At 41.9% G+C, this 25,953-nt stretch overlaps 1 protein-coding gene across 2 annotated transcripts in view; it reads left to right on the top strand.

The window, feature by feature from the left end:
• HS2ST1 (heparan sulfate 2-O-sulfotransferase 1) overlaps positions 1-10,400 on the top strand; it is a 196,457-nt gene extending 186,057 nt beyond the window's left edge. The window contains exons 5-7 of one of the 2 annotated variants that reach the window (XM_004026089.5): positions 389-486; positions 5,988-6,145; positions 7,023-10,400. In XM_004026089.5, the coding sequence (XP_004026138.2) occupies positions 389-486; positions 5,988-6,145; positions 7,023-7,249 (483 nt within the window). In that variant the 3' untranslated portion in view covers positions 7,250-10,400. Of the gene's footprint in view, positions 1-388; positions 487-5,987; positions 6,146-7,019 lie in introns of both variants that reach the window. The other variant, XM_019025366.4, reaches the window with a different exon arrangement.
• Positions 10,401-25,953: the final 15,553 nt, after the last annotated feature.

Genomic DNA, 25,953 nt, shown 5'->3' with positions numbered 1-25,953 from the left:
AGTGGCTCGATCTCGGCTCACTGCAGCTTCCACCTCCTGGGTTCAAGCGATTCTCCCGCCTCAGCCTCCTGAGTAGCTGGGACTACAGGCGCGCACTACCACGCCCAGCTAATTTTTCTATTTTTAGTAGAGACGGGGTTTCACCACGTTAACTAGGATGGTCTCGATCTCTTGACCTCGCGATCCGCCCGCCTCGGCCTCCCAAAGTGCTGGGATTACAGGTGTGAGCCACCGTGCCCAACTGTGATTAATTTACATGACTCCAAAAAAATAAGAGTGTCTCATCCCACCTACTCTGGCCCATTTATTTAATAATTTACCACATTAGATATTTGATAGGTGAGACTTGGATTTATGGCTTACCCGTGCTGCTTTGTCTTTGTTCTAGACCTTTGATGAATGTGTAGCAGAAGGTGGCTCAGACTGTGCTCCAGAGAAGCTCTGGCTTCAAATCCCGTTCTTCTGTGGCCATAGCTCCGAATGCTGGTAAGGAGATAAAGTTGGCTCAGATTGATTATCATCCTTATTATCTCTATAATCTGTGTTTCATTTCACAAGGGCTAGATATAGGGAAATCAGTGAAAGACTAGACTAAAAATAACATGTAATTCAGTAATATCTAGTTTTGCAGTTACTTTTAAATGCATTTAAAAGATTCATCATGTAGAGTGATATCCTAATATCCTTGCATTGTTTTCTGAGACGCTGGTTTTTAATATTTCTTATTTTTGGTGTTATGTTTTGCTGTATTCCAGCAGAGCTCTTAGAGACCGGGGGTGGGGGTGGGGGTCATAAATCTTATTTTGTCCAAAGCTTACTGTTTTAGCTATTCATGTTAAATTAAGAAAAGGCTTAGTGGGTTAAAATTCACCTGGTTTTACTGTTAAACTGATTTTGACTTTAAGAGAAGCCAAGGTTATGGCTGTGGTTTAGTTTGCTAGTAAACATCAAGTGGAAAATAAAGATACTTTAATAAAAACTGTATTTCCTCAGAATGTGTTGAGTTTTCAGTTTTTAAAAATAATTTTACGTATTTATTTGTTATATTCAATCATTTTAATAGGAGAAGTAGGAGAAAAAAGGAACATATTCAAAGTTTCTTCCATAAACCATAATGAGAAATACAAGGAATGTCTTCATTATTTGAGATAATATTATTAGATTGCTGTGGAGTTTAAGGTCCTACTCATTAGATTACATCAAAGCCTCATAATAGTATAAGAATTGGAAGCCTATAAAGAATGCCTTCTCAATTTTTAACCATTTCTTTAGAACAGGGATTGGCAAACTACAGGTTGTATCCTGCAGACCCAATTTGGCCTTTCACCTGTTTTATTTTTTATTTTTTTGAGACAGAATCTCACTCTATCACCCAAGCTGGAGTGCAGGGGCACAATCTTGGCTCACTGCAACCTCCGCCTCCTGGGTTCACAATTCTTCTGTCTCAGCCTCCCGAATAGCTGGGACTACAGGTGCCTGCACTACCCTGGCTAATTTTTGTATTTTTAGTAGAGATGGGGTTTCACCATGTTGGCCAGGCTGGTCTCGAACTCCTGACCTCAAGGGATCCACCTGCCTCGGCCTCCCAAAGTGCTGGGATTACAGGCATGAGTCACCGTGCCCAGCTGTGTCACCTGTTTTATAAATAAAGTTTTATTGAAACACAGCCACATACATTTTTTACTTATTGCTTGTGGCTGTTTTCACACTGCAGCAGCAGAGTTGAGTAATTGTAACCTAAACCATGTGTATTAGCTGTTCTTGCGTTACTATAAAGTACTACCTGAGACTGGGTAATTTATAAAGAAAAGAGGTTTAATTGGCTCACTGTTCTGCAGGATGTACAAGCATGGCACCAACAAGGGCCTCAGGAAGCTTACACTCGTGGCAGAAGGTGACGCAGGAACAGGCATATCACATGGTGGGAGCAAGAAAGTGGGCAGTAGGGGTGGGGGTATGGTTCCCAGACTTTCAAACAACCAGATCTTACATGAACTGAGCGAGAGCTCAGTTATCACCAAGGGGATGGCACTAAACCATTCATGACAGATCTGCTCCCATGAGCCAATCACCTCCCACCAGGCCCTACCTCCAGCATTGGGAATCACATTTCAACATGAGATTTGGAGGGAACAAACATCCAAACCATATTATTCTGCCCCTGGCTCACCAAATCTCATGTCTTTCTTATATTTCAAAATATATTCATCCCTTCACAGTAGTCCTAAAGTCTTATTCCAGCATTAACTCAAAAGTCCCAAGTCCAAAATCTCATCTGGAGATGAGTTCCTTCTACCTATGAGCCTGTGAGATAAAAAACAAGTTATTTATTCCCAGTAACAATGGTGGTATAGGCATTGGATAAACATTTCCCTTCCAAAAGGGAGAAATTGGCCAAAAGAAAGGCGCAGTAGGCCCCACACAAGTCTGAAACCCAGCAGGGCAGTCATTAAATCTTAAAGCTCCAACATAATCCTTGACTTCATCTCCTGCATCCTGGTGCAAGGGGTGGGCTCCCAAGGCCTTGAGCAGCCCTGCCCCCATGGCTTTGCAGGGTACAGCCCACATGGCTGCTCTCATGGGTTGGAATTGAGTGTACCTGCAGTTTTTCCAGGCAAAGCGTGCAAGCCGATGGTGAGCCAACCATTCTGGGGTCTGGAGGGCATAATCACCTTCCCACAGCTCCACTAGGCAGTTCCCTGTTTGGGTCTTTGTGTGGGGTGAGGGCTGCAGTGCAACCCACTTCTGAAATCTAGGTGGAACCTGCAATCTAGGTGCAATCTAGGTGGAATGCAAGCTCCTTCATGCTTGCATTCTGAGCATCTGCAGACTTAACACCACCTGGAAACCACCAATGTTTACAGTTTATGCTCCCCCAGAGTGGTGGCCCAAGCTATACCTGGACTCCTTTGAGCCGAGGCTAGAACTGGAGTGGCCGGGATGTGGGGAGCAATGTCCCAAGGCTTCTCAGGGCAGCAGAACCCTGGGCCTGCCCCCTTAAATCATTCTTCCCCCCAAGGCTTCTGGGCCTGTGATGGGAGGGGCAGCCTGAAAGATCTCTGAAATGCCTTTGAGGCCTTTTTCCCATTGTCTTGGATATTAGCAGTTGGCTCCCTTTTAGTCATGCTAACCTCCTTAATAAGTGATTGCTCCACAGTGTTATTAAATTCCTTCCCTATTCCCTGCCCTATTCCCTGGAAAATAGGCTTTCCAGTGGGAGTGGTTGCTCATGCCTGTAATTCCAGCACTTTGGAAGACCAAAGTGGGAGGATCACTTGAGCCCAGAAATTTGAGACTAGCCTGGGCAACCTCGTCTCTACAAAACATAAAGTTAGCCAGGTGTGGTGGCATATGCCCATAGTCCCAGCTACTTGGGAGGCTAAGGTAGGAAGAACACGTGAGTCCGGGAGGTTAAGGCTGCAGTGAGCCAAGATCCAGCCTGGGTAACAGAGCAAGACCCTGTCTTTAAAATAAAAAACAACAAAAAGAGGGGGCTTTCCTTCTTTACCACATGGCCAGGCTGTGAATTTTCCAAATGTTTATGCTCTGCCTCCCTTTAAAATGTAAGTTCCAACTTTAAGTCATTCCTTTGCTCTTGCATTTGATTGTAGCCTCTTAGACACAGCCAGGCCACATCTTAAATGCTTTGCTGCTTAGAAATTTATTCTGCCAGATGTCCTAAGTCATCACTTTTGTATGTGTGTGTGTGTGTGTTTTTTTTGTTTTTTTTTTTTTTTTTGAGGCAGTCTCACTCTGTCAGCCAGGCTGGAGTGAAGTGGCACGATCTCGGTTCACTGCAACCTCCGCCTCCTTGGCTCAAGCAATTCTCCTGCCGCAGCCTCCCGAGTACAGGCGTGTGCCACCATGCCCAGCTAATTTTTGTATTTTTAGTAAAGATGGGGTTTCACTATGTTGGCCAGGCTGGTCTCGAACTCCAGACCTCAGGTAATCTGCCTGTCTCGGCCTCCCAAAGTGCTGGGATTACAGGTGTGAGCCACTGCACCTGACCAGTCATCACTCTTTAAGTTCAAACTTCCATAGATCTCTAGAACTTGGACACCACATAGCCAAGTTCTTTGCTAAGGCATAACACAGGTGACCTTTACTCCAGTTCTCAGTAACTTCTTCATTTCCCTCTGAGACCTCATCAGCCTGGACTTCTGTCCATATTTCTGTCAGCATTTTTGTCACAATCATTAAACCAGTCTCCACTTAAGAAATTTCAAAGTTTCCCTCTTCTTCCTGTCTTCTGAGCCCTTCAAATTCTTGCAACCTCTGCCCATTACCCAGTTCCAAAGCCACTTTCCCATTTTCAGGTATCTTTATAGCAATACCCAACTCCTTAGTACCAATTTTCTCTATTAGGCCATTCTTACATTACTGTGAAGGAATACCTGAGATGGTAATTTATAATGAAAAAAGGTTTACTTGGCTCATGGTTCTGCAGGCTGTGCAAGCATGGCACCAACATCTGTTTGGCTTATGATGCAGGCCTCAGGAAGCTTACAATCATGGCAGAAAGTGAAGTGGGAGCAGGCACATCATATGGCAGGAGTGGGAGAAAGAGAGTGAAGGGGGAGGTCCCAGTCATTTATTATTATTATTATTATTATTATTTTTTTTTGAGACAAAGTTTTGCTCTTGTCGCCCAGGCTGGAGTGCAATGGTGTGATCTCGGCTCACCGCAAACCTCCACCTCCCGGGTTCAAGCAATTCTCCTGCCTCAGCCTCCTGAGTAGCTGGGAATATAGGCATGCACCACCATGCCCAGCTAATTTTGTATTTTTAGTAGAGATGGGGTTTCTCCATGTTGGTCGGGCTGGTCTTGAACTCCCAACCTGAGGTGACCCGCCCACCTTGGCCTCCCAAAGTGCTGGGATTACAGGTGTGAGCCACCACACCAGGCCCCCAGTCTTTTAAATAACTAGATCTCTAATGAACTAACTGAGCCCAGAACTCGGTTATCACCAAGGGGATGGTGCTAAACCATTCACAAGGGACCTGCTCCCATGATCCAGTTACCTCCCACCAAGCCCAGCCTCCAACACTGGGAATCACATTTCAGAATGAGAGTTAGAGGGAACAAATATCCAAACCATATCACTATGTAGTCTGCAAAACCTAAAATATTTATCCTCTGGCCTTTTATATAAAAAGTTTGCCAATCCCTGCCTTAGAACAATAAAGACTATTGCTCTATTGGGCATTTTTGAGGAGAAGTTAATTGTATTTCTTTAGTATGTTTCATAGATTCACAGAACTGGGAGGGTTCTTAGAAACCAATTAATCACTGTTCCCGTCCCCCTCTTTGTTTTTTTTTAATAGTTTGAGAAAACAAAATTGAGAAAGGTGAAGCCACCAGCTCAAGATCATACTGCTACTTAAATGCAGAGCTAGAATTTGGATTAAGGAATATTCGTGCTAAAAAGAACCCAAAAGTATAGTTTATTTTGGATCAAATCTCTGTTAATAGCATTAGCTGACAATGTAAATTAAAATAAAAATAAAAGATCCTTAGCAGAGCCATTATCTATTTTCTGTTCCTCAGAAATTTCAGAAAACACTTAGCTCACAAAAACCCGAAACTCACACAATAAGCAGTAAACACAAATTGTTTACACTTTGCTAGAGAGCTCTTAACAGAATTTAGAGTAGTTTAAAAAAGTTAAAACACACACTAAATCATATGGGAGGGGTATATGTTTCTTATATCCATATACATTTTTAAAGTGCCCTTAAACTAAATTGCTCATGTTAAGAGTCCTCTGGTAAACTCTGAATTAGCACTCATAGTTGAGCAGAAACTGGAGATGGAAGCAAATGAAATTGGAAACAGGTGTGCCTCCCAGAGGATGGTAATAAAAAGGCATTGAGGCTTTGGATATACATGTGTTTATCTATTTTCTCTGTAATATATGGTGTCAAAGGCACCAGAAACACTCAGCAGATTTCACAACCAGGTTTTAATTCCTTTTCTTTGGTTTCAGGAATGTGGGAAGCAGGTGGGCTATGGATCAAGCCAAGTATAACCTAATTAATGAATATTTTCTGGTGGGAGTTACTGAAGAACTTGAAGATTTTATCATGTTATTGGAGGCAGCATTGCCCCGGTTTTTCAGGGGTGCTACTGAACTCTATCGCACAGGTATATAAAGGAAGGGTTTCTTTTTAAACCTTTCTTTGGTTTGGTTTTTTGGTTTGCAACTTCTAAATATGTGATTTGAAGTTTCTTCAGTGAAACACAACAGATAGCTCCAGAAAGGCAGGTATCTTGTTGGTTTCTGCTCACTATTTTCAATTGAGTAACTGTGAATTAGGTGAAAATTAGAAGGCACTGTAGAAATAGTGGAATGATACAAAGTACAGAACCAGCCATAGAAATGTATAGTATTCAATAATGCCAGATATCAAACATTAGGCCTGTGTATAAGTCCTGCCTACTACCATTTTGAAGTAGAGGTGTGATAGGGGAACTGAAGTATGCCTAAGCCATGTTTTAGCAGCCTCAGCCATATCATGTGTCTGAAAGTGATGAGCTAATTGTGTTTTTGTTTTGTTTCATTTTTTGCTGTTGCTTGATAAGATGCAGTCATAGGAACTCTTTTCCTTGAGGATGCATATGCCCTAGCTTGTAACACATAATTTTAGAGAATACAGATTATGAGAAAATAGAATACAGTTTGACAATAGATATTTTATCAAAAATAAACTAGTCTCAGAGCACCAAGCACTTGAGAATATAGTGTGTGAGGTGACAGCCTACACTTTACTGTGTGCCAATCCTTACATTGACTATTTGACATTTCATTAAGTCTTTACTAGGTTAAGGATTAACATTCTAAAGGACTGAATCATGGCTCTAGTTTGATCAAGGCTCCGTTTTTACCTGAATTGTATAAGACAATTATGTTACCTGTTCTTAATGTGTCATATTAACCACCTCTTCAAATAAAGAGGCATTGATCTTTTGTGTGTTCTCCAAGAATTATTTACCTTTCCTTTTTTTCCCCCTTTGTAAGTAGGAAAGAAATCTCATCTTAGGAAAACCACAGAGAAGAAACTCCCCACTAAACAAACCATTGCAAAACTACAGCAATCTGATATTTGGAAAATGGAGAATGAGTTCTATGAATTTGCACTAGAGCAGTTCCAATTCATCAGAGCCCATGCCGTTCGAGAAAAAGATGGAGACCTCTACATCCTCGCACAAAACTTTTTCTATGAAAAGATTTACCCTAAGTCGAACTGAGTATAAGGTGTGACTATTGGATTCTTGAACTAAAATTTGACCCTGTCTTCACCTTTGTTCTCAGCTCCACAGTCTGGATTGCTGACAGTAGGTGTATGTGACAATTTGTATTGAGCCAAATTAGGAAACAGACAGTAACGTCAAGAAAGTAGATACTGGCTGGCATTGTCAGTGTTCTAAGTTTCAGGCATTTTTATTTTTCCTGGGTAAACGTTGGTGAAAGTTATAACCTCCTGCCTGGGAGAAAATATACATCACCTAAAATGAACTTATGGCAGGTCTAATCAAAGGTTAAATACAATTTCAGAAAAGGTTCTGATACTCTTGTTTTTGATAAAGCATTTTTTCAACTAACCATGAATGAAGATGAGTCCATTTGCCTCTTCTGCCTTCACTGAGGGTTTGGGTTATACACCTCTACTGAATTGTGTTAATAACTGTTTGGCAGTGTGTACTTTGTTTTTGTGAGTCATGTCTCATGAAATTTATTGGAATGTTTAATCATATTTGCTAAGAAATGTTTCTGCTGTAGTTGGATTTGCCCATATTTATGTAGGTGGTTTTAATTTTTTAAATGGTGATTAGTGTTAAAAATCAATTTAAATCATGACTAATATGGTAAAAAGATAAAGCATCAAAGCAGTATTTCTCATTCCTGCCTCCTCAATATCTAATATTGGGAAGATACTTCAAAGAATATTGAGATTGTCTGAAGTTTTAGTTAAGATTTTCACACATTAATATCAAAAAAGTAAGTTTAGTATTTGTTTCTCCATGGGTTATTTGTAAAGCTGTAAACTGAGATATCGGTGACTCCGTATTATGACTCCATTAGTGAGCTGTGGTATGGGTAGGATTTTCCTACTTCTTCTGTACTTTTACCTGTAGACTATTTTTACTAAGGTGCTTTATAATGTGTTTTAAAGCATTGCATTTACAAAAAAAGGAAAATGCTGTAAATATTGCATATTTTATGTATTTGGACCAAAAGGTTACAAGTAATTAGACAAAAGTGGTTTTGCACCAATTTTATGTCAAGTAAAACCATCAGACCTACTGTTCTTGTATTTCTCATTTAACTTTACTGTTAAGACATCACTGAAATGAACTTCAGTAAGCTTTCAATTTTGATACACAGTTCATTATTCATAACTTGAGGCAGTAATTACAGTGGAATGAGTACTGGACAAGGAGTCAAAAAACTTGATTTCAGGTCCTAGCTCTACCACTTACAGCTGTGTGATCTTGGGCAAGTCACTTAACCTCTCTTTGCCTCAATTTCCTCATCTTGAAATGAGGATATTAATACCTGCTGTACCTACCTCACAGGGCTGTTGTGAGGATTAAATGAGATGGCATGTGAAAGCACTTTGAAAATTGTAAAGCGCTATATAAATGTAAGGTATTATAGAAACATCTTTAACATATAGTTTCATACCATTCATTTTTTAACAAAGAAAGGGAAAAGTCTGCTTGTAAGCTGGTTGAAAAAGTTAATCTTGATATAAATTTGTGTTTGATAAATATCCTCTCAGTGTTTTATCTTCCATGTTTCAACAACTATTGAAATATGAAATGCCTGTAAACTCTTAAAGCTTCATGAGCAGCTGCTTGAGTTCAGGAAGTTCACTGTTAGAAATAGGCTTTGTTAGCTGACTAGGGTCAGGGAAACTTTGCTCTTCAAATTTGAAAGCTGTTTCTATTTTACATTACTATTCAGAAATGGTAGCTATTCTATACCTATGGTTTAAGTAAATATTTCTGAATAAGGCTTCACCATACTGTAAGCATTTTAGGTAGATTGCCTTAAAGGTTATGGGAGGGCATGAGGGAACACTTCTTATGAGAAAACATTTATAAACAAAAGAAACATTTATAAACTAAAGAAAAACTAAAAGAATGACAGAACAATCATCTTAGCACCCTTTCCTCGCAATAATATAAAAATATTAAAAGAACATAGGCAGGCTTTTTTTAAATTTGGCTTTTTTCTTTCCTTTTTTCAAATTGACTTTTATAGGTATTTCCTGAAAGTGTATACAAATTATTTCCTCGCCCAAAATAAAGCACCACTTCAAGGTATGGTTTGACATTACCTGCTAATGAACAAACCCCAGTATGCAAGTTATTCTTGCACCACATGCTCAAATCTTCTTGAGGTGCATTAACTCTTTTAGGTAACTAGAGCAGTACTTGGTGAACTAGATCAGGAGGTCAGTAAACTTTCTGTGGAAGGGCCAGAGAGTAAATATTTTAGGCTTTGCAGCCCATACAGTCTCTGTCACAGCTAGTCAACCCTGCCATTGTACCACAAAAGCAGCAATAGACATTATGTAAACAAATGAGCACAGTTATGTTCCAATAAAACTTTATTTACAAAAACAGATGACATCCCAGATGCAGACCATGGGCAACCAACCATTGCACTGGCTAAATCATTATTTATGGAGAAATCATCTTTGTGTCTGTACTCTAGATGCCTAAAAGAGTTTATATACTTCTAAAAGCTCCTAACTTATATCCAAAGAATTGCTTTCTGATTCGTGTAGTCTCTCCCACAGATTCATAAACTTTTATGACTTATATTGTTTCCAGGTGGGCATGGTTTATTTCCCAGTTTAACAGTTCAGAATAGGGGCATTTATTTTATCATATTTTAGTGTGGGTTAGGAGTATCCTTTCTGGATACTGAGAAAGGGGTGTATTTAATTCCATCAGGTCCAGTACAGTACTAGGAGTCATAATACTTTATAATCAATTAAATAAATAGAACCACTGAGACAATAATGTATTTTTTTAAAGTGGCAAATGTGGTTTTCTTTTTTCAGCCTTTGCGCTTTTTCAGTATTTTGACCTTAGGGAGATAATTTTTTTATAATACAAAAGTAAATTAACCACTTGGAATTTTAAAGATAATGTTATGTGTGTATGTGAAATATATATACATATATATATATGTTTATTTCCTAAAAGAAGAAAAGATACCTTTCTGTTCAACTTGTATCAACTCCTGTTTTCTAATTGCTGTGAAATGGCAACTGTTGATAAATTATTGTGATTGTTTTAAAATCTAATGGGAAGTAAAATATATTTTGATTTTACCCAGCTTAATCTGTAAAGTAGCACTTAAATATATGATAGCAACACTTAAGATATTGCATGGGGATTACTTTCCTATCATCCATATGCATTTGTGCAACTTCAAACATATTGGGTGCTTCTGAATTCCTGATGATTGGATTTAAGCTATTGAAAATTGGATAATTTAAACTTAATGATTTTTATAATTTTCTGATCTTAAAATTTGGTTAATGCCTATAATCTGTTGCTTTTTCTCAATATGTGTCCTATTGGAAATTCCTCAAATCGTTGGTGCCATCAGTGATTTACAAACAATATTTTGATATTGCAGATGACTTGCTTACTGTATTTGCATTGTTAGAAAACAGTTTGTAGACAATGATTCTTTTTTAATAAAATCAAATAATTCTAAAAGCGCTAGAGAATTTAACTAAAAGCTGGTTCCCAAATGCATAGCTGGCATTTTAATTTAAATTCAAATCTACATAGAGAACATCTGTGTAAATCATCTAACTGGATTTTCCCATTGGTCATTCCCAAACACAACTATGGTCCTAGAATCCTTAAGAGAAGCACCCTGTAACCTTTTATGTGGTTTGCCTTTAAGAGGCCCAGGTGCTTCTCCTTTATGATTTGAGTTGGCCTCTTCATAAATTAGTGCTGTTTACTTTCAGAGGAAGCAGAGAAGTTGCTGTTACGTTTTTGCATCCGTTTACCCATGCAAAGTTGCTGTATGATGCCAACTAAACTGCTCTTTAGGCAGCCTTCTGAGGAGAAAAGCAACCCTGTTTCAAATCCACTGCCAATTCAGCTCCTCTGGAGTGGAGCTTTCTGATTTCTTGGAGCAGGAATTTTAGAGATTGAAATGAATGATCATTTAGTCAGATTTATCCTGTAATTTCATGCAGCTTTGTGGCCTTTGCAGTACTATTTATAAAATGGACCCTGATGGTGATGAACTCTTTAGAACGCATTACTGTTAAGCCTGTGTTGAGACATTGATGCTGTCTATCTCATTTTTTAGACAGTTTTTGTAGCTTTCTATTGAGAGTCAGGTATGTGAGCATCTCTGAAGCAGTGTTGAATGTAATTTTCAGAAACATGGATTGTGTATTTTGACTTTTATTTTATAAATACACAGCTCAACAGTGCCTTTTTTTTCCTCATAGTCCTGTTGGAAGATGCTCACTACTTTCTCTCTTCTCTCTCCCTGCCCTCCCCCACTCCATTCAGTTGATTCATTTATGCAAATTCTGTTTCCAACTTAAAACCATTTTGTCACATCTGTTGGAGAGATAATCACTCCTTTTCCTTAACATTCTGCCAGCTTTCTGATGTTGAAGTGTTTCAGTTGACTACCTGATGCAAAAGCTATAAAATAAACAGTGGGAAGGGGAAAAATTGGTGTCCTGTTTTAATATTTTCTTTTGTAGCCTTGACACTGATGGACATTTTCCAAGCTGACTCAGTGTTCAATGTCAACTTAACTCTCAGATAGTGTTGCCATCAAGAAAGCATGCAACATCATTGGTTTCTAATGATTTTATGGCTTGTGACAATATTTTATCTGGACTGACATGCCTCTGCTGCTTTTGCTTTGTACTTCATTGCTGGTAATAAAATTTCAGATGGAAAACTTACAAAATATATACTTAATTAGAAAAAAATAGAGAAAGGGCTATTAGAATAAAAAAATTTGAAAGTAACTTAATCTAACATTTATGGCACGGTTTGGACATATCCATAATTTTTTTTGGGAACACACATTTCTGATTTTTTTTTTCCCCCTTAAAGAAGAAAGTCTCAATTCCATTGATTTTCAATTCTTAGCCACTGGCTCATTGCTTTGAGCAATGCTTGATTGATTCTATTTATATTATATGATATTGGGTTGATAAAATACCAGTTCAATGATGAGTTTTCTTAACAGAATTTGGTTTGTACTTGCAGTGGCTGAACAAAGAGCATGGCTTGAGAATCAAAGGGATCTGCATTTAGCAATGTGATGTCAGTAAATGGACATAACAGGATTGTTGTAAAGGTTGGGCATGATGTATGCAAAGTACTGGCCAGGGTAGACTAATAACTGATGGCATTTATATGCTGTGCTGGAATATTGTTACCAAGCTGATATGCCGGTCTCACCCTGCAGAATACTGGTTTTGTCATTTCATAAATGATATTTTTATAAATATTTTTGAATGTACTTTTTACTGATTATCTTAATACCGCCTCACTATCTTAATACCGCCTCACTATCTTAATACCGCCTCACTTATGTACCTGTAGCATAAATATTCCTGGTTCTGATTCTTGCTGTTCTTTCCACATACAGATCACTCATTTGTACAGATTAAAGGGGGGAAACGCTAACTGTTCTAAAGAAGGTAGGACTTGCTTATTCCGGAAATGACTGAGTTCATATCTTAGTATATTTGAACAGTAAGTACTGCTAAATAGTACACACATAAAATTCAGGATCACAGGAGTGAAATGATTTGCACTCTTTGAACAGAAAGGACAGCAGCAGTGTAAGGAATAGGCTCTCAAGCTAAAAACTGAGAACATGAAAACCTCTGAGGACCTGACTGCAGTTGTCAAGAAAAGTAGAGATAAGGTTGGGGAGAAGCAGATAGATCTCAGGGCCAGAAACGCCAACATTTGGTGACAGGTGGGATATAATCAATAAATGGGGAATGAAGGCATTAACTTGGGTTTGTAACACAATGCATCTGTGCAAATTTTTAGCACCCCTTGCTTTTGCCTCAATTAGGCAATGATGATTACTTCCTGTGTCAAAGCTTATAAAACAGACTAGTGTTTTCCCAAAGAACATAGGATCACAAAGAAGGAATTCACTGTCTTCCTATCAGATGTTTGGCTTCCTTGCCTCTTTTGCTCTTCCAGATTTTGTGACCTGGGTTAGAGTTTAGAAAGAACCCCCTAGAAACTTTTCTGATGTTCTCTGGTTTGATGATGAAGGCTTCTAATAAAACACATCAACTCTAAGCCTCTACCTCTACTTCTCTAAACCTGAAGTTTAAAAATGAAAGTCATGCCTGGAAATGCTTCACATCATCAGCACTGACAGCATTTACAGGGAAATAGAGAAAAAGTATATGGATTAATTTTCTTTTAGATCAAGGGTGTGGGCAACTAGATTTCTAGAGCCTTCAGCCTGTCTATCGGTGATGCTGGAAAAGGGAGAGGATGAGCTGTAAGTGCAGTAACTGACCCCTGTCTAGGTTTTCTTGCTAAATACGCCCTCCATGAAACAGACAACATAAGTATTTTGAACTGTAAGAATGTTAAGAAATTTCTGTCCCTGAGCAGCAGATCGAAGAGTGATTATTCTGGGATTCTAGAATCAGTTCATTGTTTTCTTTCTCCCTCTGCCTCCGCTCTCCTTTCTTTCCAGTTTAAAATCACTCAGTCTCTTAGTAGAAATTTAACATCAAAGAACTGTCAAACTTGCTAATTTGTGATTTTTTTAAGCATGTGCCGCCTTAAACTATCAAAGCTTTAACCTGTATCTAATTAAATGTTAAAATCTGGCGAAGAGTAGACCTACAGTCCCCAAGTGATCTGGCTTCTGAACTTTGTTTTGCTTTCACAAATGTGAACCAATTTGACCTAAATCTGGGTATTTCATGTAGCATCTTGAGAGATGTATTTAAAGTGCCTGTGACAATAACATTTCATTTGTACCCATTTTGATGATTCTGGGTGCCCTCTTGATAAGGCAGCCAGGTTGTGCTGTAAAAAAAACAATGTAGAGGTTTCAGTCTTAGGTGTTTGAAACTGTTGGATCTCTCAAAATTGATTAGCTGAAATATACCTTTTCTGCATAACTGAACTCACCAGTAATTCCATTTGAAGCGGGCAGAGCCTTTCTGAAAATGGCTGATCAGAAATGAGTGACATTTTATTCAACCAAGAGTTACCAGAGACATATTTTTTTTTCCTTTAAAAGTAATTTAAAATTCGCCAGAGGATTACTAATTAGGTCTCTTGGCATAGCATGGTTATCTGATCAGACTGTCATGCCCATAAACAGTGAAAATGCAGCATGTTGATCCATTCATGTCTGTTTTTAAAGGAGGCTGTGGACTTCAGACTCGCAGGCTTGCTCTTTGTTTCGTGTGGGGGCTCTTTGAATAACACCTTAGATGAGAACAATGTTTAAGAAATAGGCCGGTTATATTTTGCTTTTCTATTTCTACCATGCTAATGGCTCTCTACTTGATCGTTTAATCACTGATTCAAATCCAGATGGAATTAGATGCTCCTTCCTGCTGTAGTCCTGCAGTCAGACAGTCTATAATGTTTGATACGGATCTTCTGAGTGGACAAGATGAGATTAGATTAGTCTCTCTGGGAGCCAGCCCTATTCATTTTCTAAGAAAGTTACCCTGGAGGCCTGAGGACTGCCAAGAGCAAAGTGGAAACAGAGCCCAGCCTTTTCCTCTTATCAAGATCCACAGTGGTTCCACATTAAGTAGTGGAGATTTGAATAATATTGTATCAGAATCCAGGAAGGAGGTCCTTGCCACCCACAATTGGAATGTGAACTTCATGTGTTACAACTTTATTACCTTTTCTTATTTTAATATATGACAAAGACTGAAATCTCTGGCATGGAGTCAGTGGCAAATTTTACTTTCGTGGGTTTTTTTTTTCTACATTTAGTATTTATTGAGCCCCCACTGTTTGCCAGGCACTGCACTACAGGCTCTCTCTGCACCATGAGCTTTAACCTTTCAGTAATCCTCATATTCAATCCTTTACAACTGTTTAGAACTTTATAATTTACAAGGCGCTTTCATTTCACATTCATCCTCTCATTAGATTCTCACGTGGAAGGGTAGATACCATCATCCTTGTTTTACAGTTGAAACTGACACAGCTAGGAGGTGGAAGATGGGCTCCCCAGCCCTCAAGATTCCTAGTCCATCAAACCCTGATGCCCTTCCTGCTATGTGCCTGTCTCTCAAAGTGAGCAAGGGCTGTAATACAGATTAAACAATTGCAGTGGTTCTTAGGCTATAATCCCATCTCTGGACCAATAGTGTCAGCATCCCCTAGGAACTTGTTGAAAGGCAGATTCTTAGGCCCTAGCCGTCTGAGTAGGACCTAGCACTATGTTTATTAATAAGCTTTCAGGTGGTTCTGACCAAGACTAAAGTTAAGAACCACTGGTCTAGAGCACCAGTTTATAGATGAGATGACTGAAGCTCTAGCTGAGCTTAACCTAGCTGGTTAAGTAACCTAAGGCTTCTCATAACAAAAGTTATGAACTAGGACGTGAACCCAGGTCAGTCTGGCTCCAACACCATCTGTTTTCTACATTGGACTGCCTTATAAACTATAGTGTATCTTATATATTTCATTATTGGTAAATTCCTCTCTGAAATATCGTTTTGGGGGACCACAGAGCAGGTCAATAAGAAGAAAAAAGTCCCAATGTGCTCTTCTGGAGTAAGGCAAACAATGCCACCCCTTCTAATGAGTTTCTGTTTTCTGTGTGAGGTGAACGTGGGGGCTAAACCTCAGCGTGGCTACTAGTGTGCTCAGGAAATTCAGGGACAGAGCCGAGAATCCAAAATGGCTACCCAAACTAAGTGCATTTCATCTGGACTTTCTGGTTCCAGTGTTCTTTGGTCATACTTAATAGTTTACTGCGATGGATTTAATGGCAAGAGAGCTCCTTGCCCTGGCTTGGCAATATCTGTGGAGCCATGGGTTGACGTAGTGTGGGAATACTTGTGGCTACTTGGAAGTCCCTGTTGCTGTCATCATTGGCAGTGCTTCCCAGCCGAGATTCTTAGTCTGTGGTCACATGTGAGCTCTTCCAGTCATGCAGCTTAAACAGAAGTGCCCACTTGTTTCTCACAAATTCTACCTGCATTTTTTTTTTCTCCTTGACGTAAGAGCCCAGACCAAGGGTTAGTCGATAGCTCAAGGGACTTCCAGGGAAATCAGAATTGATCTTCGTGCATAGCAATGCTTATAGGCTTCCTTCCACACACACTGAGAGATCAGCAGGGCAGTGGACTGAGCCTTCAGGTGCAATGCATTTCCTCAACACATTATTTTTGAAAGAGGAAGACTGTCGCCCATGTATAGTGTACTTCTTATGTGCCGGCACTGTACCAAGTGTTATGCATTTGTTAACACTCATTTCATCCCCCCGTTTTTTTAAGAGAAAGAGGATCTCACTCTGTCACCCATGCTGGAGTGCAGTGGCACAACCATGGCTCACTGCAGCCTCGAACTCATGGGCTCAAGTCTCAGCCTCCCAAAGTGCTAAGATTACACGCTTGAGCCCCCATGGCTGGCCTCATTTCATCCTCTTAATCCTCTGAGGAAGGTACTACTAGCAGCCCCATTTTACAGATGAGAATGAATTAGAAGTTCAGTTGCTTTCTTACAGTCACACAGCTAGAAAGTGGTGGAGCAGGATTCAAATCCAAGTCTAGCTACAAATTTTCTGCTCTTAACCATCCTGTTGCATAGGCTCTGACAGCTGTGACAGGCAGTAGTGGGGGGTTGTTTTGAAAGTCTTGGCATCGGCTGGGTGCAGTGGCTCACACCCGTAATCCCAGCACTTTGGGAGGCCCAGGTGGGGGGGATCACCTGAGATCAGGAGTTCGAGACCAGCCTGGCCAACGTGGTGAAACCTGAGGTCAGGAGTTCGAGACCAGCCTGGCCAACATGGTGAAACCCTGTCTCTACTAAAAATACAAAAATTAGCCAGGTGTGGTGGTGTGCGCCTGTAATCCCAGCTACTCAGGAGGCTGAGGCAGGATAATTGCTTGAACCCAGGAGATGGAGGCTGTTGTGAGCCAAGATTACGCCACTGCACTCCAACATGGGTGACAGAGTGAGACTCCGTCTAAAAAAAAAGTCTTGCCATGTCTTTTCTTTCTCTTTTACACAGCCCCACAGGGCTTGGCAACAGGAAAAGCATGACCTAGGGCTATGGCAGTCACCCATGTGGGCTACAGCTATGGCTGCAACTCAGTGCGGCCTCCAACGACGAGGACTGGGAGTTTGGAGGGGCAAATTTAGGCCATTTTGTTTTCTTGAAATGCTTCCTCCTAGTCCCTAAATTCATTCCCAGGTCAATAAATGGCAGTTAGTTATTCGTGGTGGTAGTGGTGATGTCTAAAGACTAACAGGATTCCCAGATTCAATGTTGGGAAAATCACCTTGAGTCCACTTTTCAATGTGCTGGGGAGTGAGTACAGGCCAAGTTCAAGTCATCAGTTCCCAGTGGTTCAGCCAGAGTGTCTTGTGAATTCTCCCAGGGCTCTCTGGTTTTAGCAGGGTCTCCATGTGCAAACCTTGCCTTTGCACAAGAGCCGCTATGGCAGGAGGTTGACCAAGCTGTTCTGGGGAGGTGAAAGGTGCCGAGAAGTTGATGCTTCCTCCTAAGTGCTGTATGGAGCAGGCTTGGCCCAGATCCAACATGGGCACCCAGCAAAGGCTGGTTGTCTCCTGGTGTCCCTGCAGCCCTCCCAGCCATCCCCTCACTTCCCACTGTGGCATGCTGCTTACAGCTCTCTCCCTCCACATGCCTGAGGGCCTTTCTGCAAAGAGGGGTTCAGAGATATCCATGACCAGCCAGTCTAACCTTTTCAGGGTGGGAGGGCAGAGCAGAAGTTTTACAGTGGATACAAGGCCTGAAGCCAAAGGAGTAAAACCTCTGCCTCATGGGAGTCCAGGCATGCTTAGGCAGGAGGGGTGGCAGGTGGGTAGGACAGCCTCTTGACTCCAGAAATCTCACTTCATAAGTGGCACCTGCTCTGAGCTCTCCAGATTTCCCTGAATTTGGTTTTACCCTCTGTTCTTGCCTCTTCCTGTCTCCCTCCTCCTCCTCAGTCCCTCACCACAACATTCCTTTTGTGTTTAGGGAGATTTCCTAGCACCTCCCTGGCTAACAGATCAGATCCATCTGAGTCACACTGAGCCTCCCATTTAGTAACTTAGGACTCTGGAGTCCGGGTGGCCCAGGCGTTATGCCAAACTCACTACTGCTAATAGTAATGCTATTATAATGGCTTTTATACTTAAATCTCCTTTCTTCCAGGAGCCCCAAGGTCTTTAACAAATGCAAGAATTACACTACTGTCCAAAAAATAGAAACTGAAGGAAAATACATTCCTTATTCCAAGTCTACTCCTTCATGGCCTTACATAGTTGCTTTGAAGGATGGATCTTTAAAGATTCATAAGCTTTGGTGGGTGAGTGGGGTGGATAAAGGAGATAGGCTTTCTTATTGCCTGAGGCCCCACCAGTTTCACCATCTTATCTTTCGTTGGTTTTGCAGCTCAAAGACCTTGAAACTACATCTGGATGAGTCTAATAAACTGGTATCTTAGAAGAAGAGATAAGGTTCAATATGAAGATGTTTGGCTCTCATACCCCCAGAGGTTATGGGCCCAACAGATGCTCACTGAGCTCAGCTTGTCATTGCGTGGTTTAGGACAGACAACAAGGAACCTTGAAGGATGGAGTCAGCTTAAAAGGCAAGCATTAGGTTTGGCTACACACCCCTATCCTTAGCACCTGTGAAGATCTCAGAGTGCAAAGAGAAATACAGATCATGGCCCACTCCTCTATGCCTGGCACTGCTGGGTGCAGAGGAAGGGAAGAAGCACCAGGGGTGGGCTTGGCCAGGACGTGCCCTCCTTTCAAGGGTCCAGCCACCTTGTTTAATGTAAGGGAAAGAGAATTCATCTTGATGCCAAGCAACATAGCTTCCCGTTCTGACTGCACCTTTTCTCACCTGGCATTCCCTCAGTGTCCACCAGATTGCTTTCTTTCTGTCGGAGGAGAAAATGCTATCTAACTTTAAGTATTAAGATCTGATCTCCTGATTCAAACTCATTCTTCACACTGATGCCAGAAAGAAAGTTTCTGTCTTCCAGAGGGAAAGTTCATGTTGCTTCTTCCCTCAGAAAGTCTCAGTGGCTTCCCACCCACTGTGGGAAGAGGTGCGGCTCCTTTAAGATAGCATTCAAGACCTTCTATGCTAGGTCCCTAACTTCCCTTTCAGCCTTGTTTATCACCCCAGCTCTCTGGTAGCCTGGACCAACCAGGTCACTTATGCCTGCTTTCATACCTTTCTCCCTGTTCTTCTCCCAGTTCTCTATGGAAATCTTTCTCACCGTTCAAGACCTAGCTCAAACAGCATCTCTCTGGGACAGGTTCTTTGATCCTGAAAGTCAGAATTTACTGTTTGTCACTACACTCACAAAGCCCATTGCTTGTTCCTGTGTTCAATAATAGTGACATGGGAAGCACATGCTTTTTGAATAAGACAGACGTGAATTTAAGTCCTGGCTTGCTCACCTGTCACGTGCCTTTTGGAAAATCACTAATCTCTAAGTTTCCTTGTTCTACCAAAAGTAAAACCAAAGCCAACTTCACCTTATGTGTTGTAAGAATTGAATGAGGTCATAGCTCTAAAATCCTTGGGAGAAGAACATTGTGGGTGAGCTGAAGGCGTCAGCGTTCCCTAACATTTTGTTCTTGGTATTGTCCACCTGCACTTCTTCCCCTTAGGTGGCAAACTCCAGGTGAGGGCCTTTTCTGGCTCTTGATGTTGACCCCATCCAACTCCAACACCATGTCTTGTATAGGGACACTCACTAAACATTTACAACATTGAAAGCACTTAATTTCTCAGTTCCTCAGTTTCTCTATCTGGACAGTAGTGAAAAAGAATAGCAAAAAAGAACATTCTGGGCTCTAAAGAAAAACTCCCCATATGCCCCTCCCAGGACAGAGCCTGTTGTTAATTGGAAAATAAATAGTTCTCAGCTGAGCATGTCTTTTCCTTTCATGGGGCCCCCTGCGATGCTGTTTGGGAGACAGTTACAGCTACTTTGAGGATAATAATGACTGCCCCAAACTCCTTTGGAAGAATGTTGGGAAGATAAATGAGATAATCCATCTGACAGCTCTTTGAGCTCTTATGAAAAAGATACGCTTGAAATGCAGGATACAGGTGTGCCTTGCTTTGGTAGGTGAATTTTGGAGATTTTATAAAAATCTGAACCTACAAAACAGACAAATTAAGGGGTGAAAATTAGCATCGCAAACAGCCTCTTGGTTTGACAGAAAGATTCACAGCAGGGTCCCTTTCAATAGCCAGCTCCCCTGGTGCATCTAAAATATGACTCAATCTATAAAGAATTTGATTTACATATACCCAGTCAGGAACACTTCTAATACAGAGGAGGAAGCACATATGTTTTTTATAATAAAAATCGATAACTTTGGGGTTTTAAAAATATAAAATATTTCTTTCTTATCATCATCTTTAATCCTGCAGTTAACAGTTCCACTGCTAGGAAGTCGCTCTGAAAAACAACTGCATGTTCTGCAGAGGCCGGGCCCTCACGAGCACAGCTCCAGGAGTGTGCAGGTAGAAAATGGCTGTTCAGCTGATGCCCATCATATCTAAATGCAACTTGCTGTTCCTAATTGGGCTAAAGCTTTTTTTTTTTTTTTTTGAGACAGAGTCATGCTCTGTCACCAGGCTGGAGTGCAGTGGAACGATCTCAGCTTACTGCAACTTCTGCCTCCCGGGTTCAAGCGATTCTTCTGCCTCAGCCTCCCAAGTAGCTGGGACTACAGGCGCGTGCCACCATGCCCAGCTAATTTTTGTATTTTTAATAGAGACGGGGTTTCACCATATTGGCCAGGATGGTCTCGATTTCTTGCCCTCATGATCTGCCCACCTCAGCCTCCCAAAGTGCTGGGATTACAGGTGTAAGCCACCGTGCCTGGCCCATTTATTTTTTTTAATTTTTTTTAATTTTTTTTGAGGTGGAGTCTCGCTGTGTCACCCAGGCTAGAGTGCAGTGGCGCAAGCTCAGCTCATTGCAACCTCCACCAACTGGGTTCAGGCGATTCTCCTGCCTCAGCCTCCCAAGTAACTGGGATTACAGGTACGTGCCACCAAGCCCAGCTAATGTTTTTGTATTTTTTTAGTAGAGATGGGGTTTTGCCATGTTGGCCAGTCTGGTCTTGAACTCCTGACCTCAGGTGATCCACCTGCCTTGGCCTCCCAAAGTGCTGGTATTACAGGCATGGGCCACTGCGCCCTGCTGGCTAAAGCATTTTTAACTTAACGTAAGATTGAAAGCAAGTGGTAGACCGCTGACATCTGAAAAAGTAAAGCCCAGCCTTATTTAGAAGCGGGACGATATTTGGCAGATGCAGGAGCTTCTAGAAATGAGTGAGCTCATTGTTCAACTTTCCTCTTCGGGAGTCTCTCAGGGGTGTGTGTGTGTGTGTGTGTGTGTGTGTGTGTGTGTGTGTGTGTGTGTACATGCATGTATGCATAACAGCCAGTGCTTGGAACAATCTCCCAAAGATGTCCACATTCCTAATTCCCAGAACCTTCACATATGCTATGTTACATGGCAAGGGGACATTAAGGTTGCAGATGGAATTAAGTTTGCTAATCACCTGACTTTAAAATAGGAAGATTTTCCTAGATTATCCAGGTGGGCCTGGATTATCTAGTGTAATCACAAAGGTCCTTAAAAGATGGAAGAGGAAGAAAAATCAGTGTCAAGTGATGCCATGTGAAAAAAACTGGCCTGTTCAGTGCTGGCTTTGAAGATGGAAGTGACACCAGCCTAGTGAGACCCATTTGGACTTCTGATCTCAAGAACTGTAAGGTTATACATTCATTTTGCTGTGAGGCACTAAATTTCTGGTAATTTGTTATAGCAGCCATAGAAAACAAATCTGGTAGTAGGAAGGTGGGTGGTAGCAGGGGTTATTGCAGATTCACTGCATATTTCATGCTGAGGAGGCCCGTGTAAAATCTCTGATTGTTTTTGTAAACATGGATGCAAATTCATATTCAATTGCTACAGGCCCCATGTGTCTAGAACCACATTCTAACCAACAGGCGAGATGCAGGGGAAAACAGAAATATTGTGGGCTGGCCCTTGAATCATCCTGTGTGCCACACAGGAGAAGACGTAGAATTTCCTCCAATGACAATGACTGCTTTCTTCTGGTTAACTTCCCACTTGTAGGTTACCCCACAAAGCCAATGGCACAAGTATGAACAATTCCAAGTTCCTCCCTTCCTCAAAATTACTGTGTCTCTAGGCCCCTCCTCTGGCTTCAGCAGCTCCCTCTCCAATGCAGAGCCCTGGTTCTAGCCGACCAACCATCTTGGAGCTCCTCTATGCCTCCCAGACCTTCCCTTAGTCCCTCCAGAGCAAGAGGATGTGGTAAGCTGGCTGGCCTGCCTGAGCATATCCTAGAAAACGGTTTGTGTTGGAGGAGCAATGGAACACTGCTCTGCCTTTGACAGCCTCCTGACCCCTGAGGGTTCAACACACTTGTCTCCCTCACCTGCCCCTGGTGGGTTGCCCTCTTGCCACTTCCATTGATGACCCCTTTGCTCCTTCAACTGAAGCACCCATTCCCACCTCCTCTTACAGCCTCAGCTCATCCCTGATGACTCAGATCAAGTTTCCTTAGGGTGAAATGAAGTGGGGTGAAGCTTTGTCTGCTTCTTAGAGTTCAGGGAATATCCAAAACAATCTAACAGTCACACCACCCTGACCAACTTTGTGACCTTATCCACATGAGGAGAAGGCAAGAATCTCAACAGCTGAAGTGTGCCAGAAACATTATGTTTTGTTTTAGTGAATCCGTTACAAGTCCCCATTTGGCTTGCTGATTGGCAATTTCAGTTACTGCTGGATAGTCTTTCTCTCGCTGGGGGTTGTGTCTCCATTGTAGGTGGCTTATTACTATCACAACAGCCTGTGTGTGTGTGTGTGTCCATGCATGCACAGAGGGGCCCTCTGACCCAGGTTGTCCATCCACACCAGCCTCCCAGGTCTGTATCACCCCATCCCACCCTTGATCACTGATACCCACAGGTTTGTGGCTGCCCTCTCTCACCCCCCACTGCAAGGTCTGTGCAGATTTGACTCTTTCTTAACTACTTCTGTGCCCCCTTTTGAGGGCCTGTAGGGAATTCTGCTATGCCTCTGCCCCATACCCCACACAACTACTCTAGGGCTGTGGGAATTCTATGGGGCTGTCACAGGCCTCTCGATCTGGGCACACCAGGAATCACTTTCTACTCTGCTGCTCCTGTCCATGCTGGGCACCCAGGAAACAGACAGTGGTGTCTTTGCTCTTCCATCCCACAACCTCTTTTGTTGTTCTCTTATTCCCCTCCATCCTCCAGGGGGCAGCAGTAATGCAGCTCTTTCTCAGGGACCCCACTGAGGAGTCCTCTCTTTCCTTCTGCTCTCCTTTGGAGACTCCATCTCATCTTGGGTGGCAAGTGGGGTGGATACACCAAATCTTTTATATCTTAGACAGACTTCACTTTTGAATCTCAAAACTCAAACAGTTGGATCTTGGGTGCTTTAGTTCCACTGGGACAACTTTTCTTTGACCTAGAAATGCCACATGTGGGAGGGTCACAACACAACAGTGACACTAGTGAATATGTCTCTGTGTTGTCCCCATATGCGGCAAATGGGTGCAAGATGCTGCCTGCCACTCGCTGTGCAAAGACTACCCACACCAGGAAAAAGCAGAGCCTGTGCTCCATGAGTCTGCAATCACGGGCATCTAAGCTTAGAATATCCCACTCTGTTGCAAGTGAAAACATGTAGGTGTATCTCTTTGGCCCAACTCAAAAGGTAGATGTTTTCTCCCTTTTAATACAGTCACTTGGCAGTTTCAGCTTTCTATGAACATTCTTCTGGAAAAGAACCTCAGCTTGTTGTGTAGTTAAGTTTATTCAGCATATAAATCTCTTAAAATCCATGCCCTTAAATGTTTATGGTCATGTGGGATATTATCAGTGTCAGAGATGGGCAGGGTTGAAGGCATTTGGGGTCAGACTACTTTCTTTTAATCTTCTCCAAACATTTTAGGTTTGGCAAAACTTGAATTGCATTTTGCCAAGCCCCTGTGCCTGTAATTTGTAAACCCCTGTGTATTTTCAGTTAAATGTAGTCCATATGTTTCTGATTGATTTACACTTAACTCATCTAAACGTTGTTTTGTTAGTGTTATTTGATGTCCAAAGGGCCTCAGAGCCTGTTTACATCTGTCTAAGCTGCTCGTTTTCCTCCCTGAGACTCAGGAAGATCTGTTTTGCCAAGAGTAAACTAAGTCGAATACTGCACCGCCCCTCCCCGCCTCCACCCCCTAGGATTGGATCAGACTTGGGTAGAATCTGACAAAGAGCTGAGGAAGTTGCACTGGGCTTTGAAGTTGACCAAACACTCTACCCTACATTTCACCAAGAGGAATCAGAGCGCAAAGCCTCCCCCTTGGGGACTGTGACCAATAACACGAATACAGAGACCAGATCCTAGGCCAGGCCAACTTCCCAGCCTGGCCCTTTTCCTTATGGCACTGACATTCGGCTGCAACTAGCCACCACCGACCTCAATAGGCCCGTCCCTTACAACTCTTTCATCCAAGCTTCAGTGGGAAGGGTGGAATAGATTTTATACAGTGAATGAAAGCAATCAGGCCTCTTGCTAGATCTGTGGTAACAATCTCATAGAGCAAGAGTGTGGTTTTAAAATGAAGCAAAAGAAATCCTTAGCTAGTGCCCCATTTCACTGAACCTTAATTTTAGATAGCTTGCATTTGCCTTGCAAATGAGTCCACAAATTACCAAGCCACAAGCATTTAAAACCATCCTGCCCACTGCCAGAAGGAGTATGCCTGGCAGAACCAATAAGGCTGGCCCCCTACTGCTCCACCACAGTAAAAGTGAGTTATAGGAGTGATGCTTGAACTGAGATGGCATCCCACAATTTTGGAAACATGGTAACTAGGGATGGGGACAAACTCACTGCAACTTTATGATTCAACATTGAGGGAAATGGCGCTTTGTTTTGAAAGAAGCGCAGTGGCTCACGCCTGTAATCCCACCACTTTGGGAGGCCCAGGAGGGCAGATCATGAGGTCAGGAGATGGAGACCATCCTGGCCAACATGGTGAAACCCCGTCTCTACTAAAAATACAAAAATTAGCTGGGTGTGGTGGCGCATACTTGTAATCCTAGCTACTGGCGGGGCTGAGGCAGGAGAATCGCTTGAACCAGGGAGTAGGAGGTTGCCATGAGCCGAGATCATTCCAGTGTACTCCAGCCTGGCGACAGAGCCAGACTCCATCTCAAAAAAAAAAAAAAAAAAGCAGCACTTTAATGTGTATTTGGTCGTGTTCAAGCAAACTCTATTTGGAATGGAGGTATTTGAGACAAAGAGGAGCCAAGTAACTCTGTAAAATAATATGACGGGTTGTCTTCTCTATATGCAGAGTTGCATCTCAGAGATAATTATTTCATTGGACTTGGAGGACCCTCTGGGAGATTTCTCTCTTTCTTGGACCCCAAAATGTATCAGGGAAGCCAGATTCTAGGTAGAAGGAACATGGTCAAAGCATTTGGGGAAAAGCAGGCTGGCCCCTGAAATGTGGGACAAATTAGGAGTTAAGGACGAAGATAGTTAGGACTTCCGATCTCTGGGGTTTAACCTTTCTGTTTCTATTTTGTAATTCCCTTCTGCTATCTTTGAGCTTTCAGAAAATTTCGATCAATA

This window comes from Gorilla gorilla, chromosome 1, assembly GCF_029281585.2.
Source record: "Gorilla gorilla gorilla isolate KB3781 chromosome 1, NHGRI_mGorGor1-v2.1_pri, whole genome shotgun sequence".
NCBI classification, from domain to species: Eukaryota; Metazoa; Chordata; class Mammalia; order Primates; family Hominidae; genus Gorilla; species Gorilla gorilla.
The sequence above is the reverse complement of the archived record's forward strand: the minus strand, read 5'-3'. Positions and strand labels throughout refer to the sequence as shown.